Genomic DNA, 6,000 nt, shown 5'->3' with positions numbered 1-6,000 from the left:
TCTCTAAAAACCCCTCCCGACTTTTACAAAGTTTTTAAAAGGTATTTATAGATATTTATAGCTATTTATAGATATATAATCTGGCTTTGTCTGGCTTTGCAAGGAATCAGCCTCTGGTTCCTGGGGGTGTTTCTGGGTTGACCTGACAAGCGAACTGGATTGTTGTTGGTTTTGCTGGTGACGACAGGTGTGTGTGTGTGTGTGTGGGGGGGGAACGTGGGGGGGGTGCACGTGACGGCCACAATCAGCTGATCGATTTTGCTCATGAAAATTTTAAACAACAACAAACGTTTCCCAAACCGACCCACTCCCCCCAACCCCCCCGGAAACACTTGAAATGCAACTCAACCAAACGACACTTCATCTTCACATGGGTGCAGCGCCCCCCGGCCGTGGGCCGGACCCCTGCGCCAGTGCGCTGGGGGGGCGAGTGGGGGGGAGCGGGGCGCTAGTTTGCTCCAACCTGGGTACGAACGTCCGTCGCTGGGGGTCTGTAAACCAGCCCCAGCCGATCCCAGCGAGGGCTCCGTGCCCCCCGCAGAGCCAGCGGCCCCCTGGCAGTGCCCACGGGATCCACTTCTGATTCTACAGAGGAGTCCGTCACAAATCAACAGGGAAGCCATGGCCACGGCGTGTGCTGGTACGGACAGGAACGGGCTGGGGCCCGGGGCCCGGGGCGGGGGGTGGCCCGCGGCCGCGTCACCTCCTCCCCCTCCTCCTCGGCTTGCCATGCGGCCCTCGGGCCTGGCAGCAAAGAGCAAGAACGGCGTCCTGCCGCCGGCGCCGGCCGCGGCGTCACGGCGAGTGGGTGGCCGGGCTGCTTCTGTTGGAGCTGGGCGACAGGCTGGGGCTGCAGCTGCCGGGGGGCGGCGCCAGGCTGCTCACGCGGGAGGCGCCCGGCTGCCCGCCCAGCGTGTCCAGGCCCTCCGAGTTCTCCAGCATCTCCTGGATGAGGGGCGGCATGGAGCCGGGGATCTCCATCTTCAGCGTGATCACCCGCTCGGCGCCTGCGGGCAGACGGGGGCAGATGGCTCAGCGCGGCCCTGCCGGCTCCTAGCCTGGCCCCCCACAGGGGACGGCGCGGGGCCAGGCTCCGGGGGCCTGCCGTGGGGGGCAGAGGGTACACGGGGGTGGGGGATGCTTGGAGTCACCCTCTCTGCACTCAGCCTGCGCCCCCCTCCCTCGGACACACACACTTTGGGGGAGAAACCCGGCCCCACGGCCCGACTCCAGCCCAAATCAAAGTGCCCCACTGCCTGGTGGGAGGGAGAAGCACCAGCCCCAGCCCCTCCCCTCGGCACCCCCCCCCAGGCTCTCTCCCCTCACTCCCCCCAGCCCCTCCCCTTGGCCCCAGCCCCCCCAGGCTCTCACCCTTGGCGCTGATGCTGCGCAGGTCCGTGATCTTCATCAGCATCTTGGGGAACATGTGGGGCTTGGTGGGCCTCCTCTTCCTCACGTAGATCTTCAGCGCCTCCAGCAGCGGCTCCTGCAGCTTGTCCACCGTGTTGGCCTGCTCCAGGTCCTGGCGATCTGGGGGGAGCAGGGGGCGGGTCAGTGCCGGGGCCGAGCCCCCTCCCCAGGCACCGCAGTGCAAGGGGCCGGGATCCCAGCCATGAAGCCAGAGTCTAGTGCCCAGCTCCCCACCAGGGGGTGCTGTCGAGCAGGACTCGGGACCCCAGCGGAGGGAGCTGGTTTGTTGTGGGGGGGGGTTGTTAATCAGCCCCGAGAGGGCCCAGAGCCTGCTGGGAACCCAGCACCCATCCCCCCCCGGGCCCCCGGTTTGTTATTGTCGGGTCCCATCGGGACACTGGGGAGACTGCAACAGACCTCCCAGGGGTAGGGGAGCCCTGTCCTGGGCACCGCCAGCACCCCCCGGGCACCCCCCGCCCCGGCTCTCACCCCCGCAGATGAGGCAGATGGCGCTGAGCAGCCCGGTCTCCGCATCGTCCATCTCCAGCGGGAGCAGCTGGTTGGCGAAGGCGAAGACGAGGTCGGTGAGCGGCCCGAACCCGGCGTTGTGCATCTGGGTGCGGTTCAGGGTCAGCCCGTCCGAGAAGGTCATGGTGTCCTGCTCCGGCGTGTAGCGCGTACAGATCCGCAAGATCTGGGGGGAGCTGGGGTGAGTGCGGCCCTGGCCCTGTCCCCCACTGTCTCCCGGCCCTGCCCCCTGCCCTCCAGCGCTGCCCCCCCACTGTCCCCAAGCCCTGCCCCCTCTGCCCTCCAGCACTGCCTCCCAGCCCTGACCCCCAATACTCCCCAACCCTGCTCCCCACTGCCCCCTGGCATCAACCCCACCCCATGATCCCTGGTCTGCCCCATCTGTGCCCCCGGCACAACCCTCAGTGCCAAGAACCAGCCCTCCAGGGGACACTGCCTGCAGCTGGCCAGGCAGGGAACAACACAGTGCCCAGGGTCAGTGGTGCGGGGGGGAGCTGGGGGGCTCACCAGGATGTCCAGGCAGGCGGCCTTGAGCAGGGTGATCTGGTCGGCGATGGTGAGCGTGGTGAAGCCGGGCAGCTGCTTGGCGAACTCCACCGTCTTGATGATGCACTTGGTGGAGAGTTCACTGAACTTGTCCCACAGGTCGATGTCCAGCGAGACTCGCTGCTCCGAGCTGTTGTTCTGCAGGGACGTGCCGGCCACGGTGAGCGGGAAGGGGAGGGCCAGGGGTCGGTTCCATCAGCCTGTCACCCCACGGGGCGGCCCTCACGTACCCCCCTGTCCCCCGGCATGAACAGCGCTCTGCCCTCGCAGCACCTCTCAGTCAGCACTTAACTAAAGATGCAGGGGGCTCACTGTACAGCTGAGGAAACTGAGGCATGGGGCGGGGAAGCAAGTTGTTCAAGGGCATGCAGAGAATCAGGGACAGAGCTGGATAGAACCCAGGAGTCCTGGCTCCCAGCCCCCCTGCTCTAACCACTAGACCCCGCTCCCCTCCCGGAGCTGGGGATAGAACCCAGGAGTCCTGGCTCCCAGCCCCCTGCTCTAACCACTTCACCCCACTCCCCTCCCAGAGCTGGGGAGAGAACCCAGGAGTCCTGTCTCCCAGCCCCTCTGCTCTAATCACTAGATCCCGCCCCACTCCTGGAGCTGGGGAGAGAACCCAGGAGTCCTGGCTCCCAGCCCCCTGCACTTTTTGCTGTCAGCCCCCTGGGCACCCCAGGCCAAGGCAGCAGGGGGCTGGGAACACAGACCCTGGGTAGAGCGTGGAGCAAATGGGGCACTGGCAGGGATGTCAGGGGATGTCGGGCCGTGCTCACAGCTAGGCCAGCTGGGGGAGTGAAGCTTCCCAGATGCAGCCTGCCCCCCGGAGCTCCAGCCCCACTTCCGTGCACCCGAATCCTGATCCCAGCCCCCCAGGCTGCTGTCCCTCACTCCCGGCCCGCAGCAGTGTTCCCCCGAGGCTGGGGCGACAGCCGGGCACTCACCGTAGTGTATTTGCCGAGCTGGCACAGGGCGGGGAAGGTCTCCTGGTGGGCTTTGCGCACTTTCTCAATGAGATCCTCCACCTCGGGCGTGAGGACGTAGCTCTCCGAACACTCCTGCTTCGGCACCTCCTTCTTCTTCTTGTTCCTGTCGTTCCGGACGGCTGGGGGGGGAGGGCAGGCGGGTGAGCGGGCCGGCCCCGATGCCCCTCGGCGCACCCCCCCTTTCTCACCGCCATGACGGGGGGGGGGTCACTCGCTGGGCACCCCCCCGGCGCCGAGAGCTCAGCGATCACAGACTGTGGCGGGCAGCGAGCCCAGCCCCTCGGGGCGTCGGTATCAGCAGCCCCCCTAGCATAGGGGGGCGGGGCCTGGAGAGAAGCCCGGGAGGGGATTGGGGGGGCTGTATGGGGGGTGAACTGGGGGGACTGCATGGAGGGGGGAGGTGAGCCCCCTGCACGGTGAGGACCAACAGCAGACGCTGCCCCACAGCAAGACACAGGCTGTGCCCCAGGAGCCCCCGGGCTGCACAGACCCAGGCCCGGTGACCAGCCCCACACAGCAAGTGGCAGAGGCAGGAATTGAACCAGATTCCCCCAGTCGGATGCCCTAACCGCTAAGCCAGCCTGCCCCTGCCCTGTACAGAACAGACCCGATCTCCTCCCCTGGGGGCAGGGCGAGCACCGCTGGGTGGGCCAGGAGCTAGCTGGGGGCGAACTGGGGCGATCAGGCTCCTGGGGGCTGAGGCGAGCTGGAGGCGAGTTGGGGCCGCGGGGGGAGCTGGGGGACGGGCGAGTGGGGCCCGCGGCCTCAGGCGGTTGGAGCAGCCGAGCTGACAAATGGCAGCGAAGCCAGAAGCCGCGCACACGGCTCTTTAACAAGGCGCCGGGGCCATCAGCAGCCGATTACGGTGACAGGCCATCGCTCAGGCCGTGCGCCGAGGGAGGGGGACCGGGGCTGCGGGAACCACTCACGGCTGCTCGGCAAACCCAGCACCGTGGAGAGGAGCGAAACGCGGGGATCAGTCGGGGTGGGAACACTGCAGCTGTGACCCGGCGTTCATCATCGGGCCAGGGCACGGCCCAGAGCCAGCCGCACCGAGGCCTCAGCTCATCCCCCGCCCCGGCTCCATGACACCCGTCGCAGCCGGCGGCTAGCACCCCAGGGCGGGGCAGGCTGGGAAGGGCCCCCAGCTCCAAGCTGGCCCCCTCCCCACTCCCCGGGCAGGGTCCCCCCCAGCCGGTCTCTGAGCACACTCCCGCCCCGGCTCAGGGGCACGGCCGGGCCACCGCAGCGGATGGGGCAGGAACCTGGGGGGCAGGATGCCTGGGTTCTCCTGGCGGGCCCCACGAGGCGGGGGGCGGGGCCAGACAGCTGCACCCCCTTTGGGCTCTGCAGAGCCAGGCAGCCGCGAGGGCGGGTTTACAGGCGGGCGCCATGACAACTGGCCTGCAGACGCCGGGAGGCCCCTGTCAGCGTCATTTATCTCTGACATCATCAATCACGGGTTGCCGGGGCAACGGCCTGGATCCCGCAGGAAGGGAAGGGGCCCAGCTCTTGGACTGACTGGGAAGCCCCCGACCCTCAGCCTGGGGGGGGGGGGGGTCACCGGTGCCCCCCCACCCGCCCGGGCCGGCTCGGTGACTCCCACGCCGGCCTGCTCCCCGGAGGGTGCAACGCCGGCTTTCAGCCTCCCCGCCCCGGGCGCCCCCACGCTCCCCTGTGGCCCCCCGCGTGCTCGGAGGGGGGAGGATTTCAGACCCACGGGGGGGGGGGAAATCGGCTCTTTCCACCTCTCCCGCCTCCCGTGAAACGAGCCTGGGGTGGCTCAGCAAAGCGCTCGGGGGCCTGTCTCCACCCCCACCCCCCGGGGCCATAACCCCCCAGCCTGCCCCCCATGCCACGCCCCGCCGGGGCCATAACCCCCCAGCCTGCCCCCCATGCCACGCCCCGCCGGGGCCATAACCCCCAGCCTGCCCCCCATGCCACGCCCCGCCGGGGCCATAACCCCCCAGCCTGCCCCCCATGCCACGCCCCGCCGGGGCCATAACCCCCCAGCCTGTCCCCCATGCCACGCCCCGCCGGGGCCATAACCCCCCAGCCTGCCCCCCATGCCACGCCCCGCCGGGGCCATAACCCCCCAGCCTGCCCCCCATGCCACGCCCCGCCGGGGCCATAACCCCCAGTCTGCCCCCCATGCCACGTCCCCCCCCCAGCCTGCCCCCCATGCCACACACCGCCGGGGCCATAACCCCCAGTCTGCCCCCCATGCCACGCCCCGCCCCGCCGGGGCCATGACCCCCCCCCCGCACTCACACTCCTTGGACATGCCGACGTCGAAGCACTTCTGCAGGCGGCAGTACTGGCACCGGTTCCGCGTCACCTTGTTGACGACGCAGCTCCTGTCGCGGTGGCAGGTGTAGGCCATGTTCTTCTGGATGCTGCGGCGGAAGAAGCCCTGGAAGGGCCGGTCAGAGCCCCGGTGAGCGAGGGGGGGCAGCCGGGGCACCAGCTGCCCCCCCCCGCTCCGGTGCGGCGCCATGGCAGGATGAGGCCTCCCCCGCCCACGGGGTTT

The 6,000-nt window shown here is 68.9% G+C and overlaps 1 protein-coding gene across 3 annotated transcripts in view; it reads right to left on the bottom strand.

Moving 5' to 3' along the window:
• Window positions 1-226: 226 nt before the first annotated feature.
• RARA (retinoic acid receptor alpha) overlaps window positions 227-6,000 on the bottom strand; it is a 64,178-nt gene continuing 58,404 nt past the window's right edge. For all 3 annotated transcript variants that reach the window (XM_048829869.2, XM_075123545.1, XM_075123546.1), the window contains 6 exons: window positions 5,742-5,883; window positions 3,429-3,589; window positions 2,446-2,622; window positions 1,900-2,104; window positions 1,372-1,530; window positions 227-1,007 (listed from right to left, as the gene is read on the bottom strand). In XM_048829869.2, the coding sequence (XP_048685826.1) occupies window positions 796-1,007; window positions 1,372-1,530; window positions 1,900-2,104; window positions 2,446-2,622; window positions 3,429-3,589; window positions 5,742-5,883 (1,056 nt within the window). In that variant the 3' untranslated portion in view covers window positions 227-795. The remainder of the gene's footprint in view (window positions 1,008-1,371; window positions 1,531-1,899; window positions 2,105-2,445; window positions 2,623-3,428; window positions 3,590-5,741; window positions 5,884-6,000) is intronic.

The sequence above is a fragment of the Caretta caretta genome, chromosome 27 (assembly GCF_965140235.1).
Source record: "Caretta caretta isolate rCarCar2 chromosome 27, rCarCar1.hap1, whole genome shotgun sequence".
Classification (NCBI taxonomy): Eukaryota; Metazoa; Chordata; order Testudines; family Cheloniidae; genus Caretta; species Caretta caretta.
This window is presented reverse-complemented; position numbering and strand designations above follow the sequence as displayed.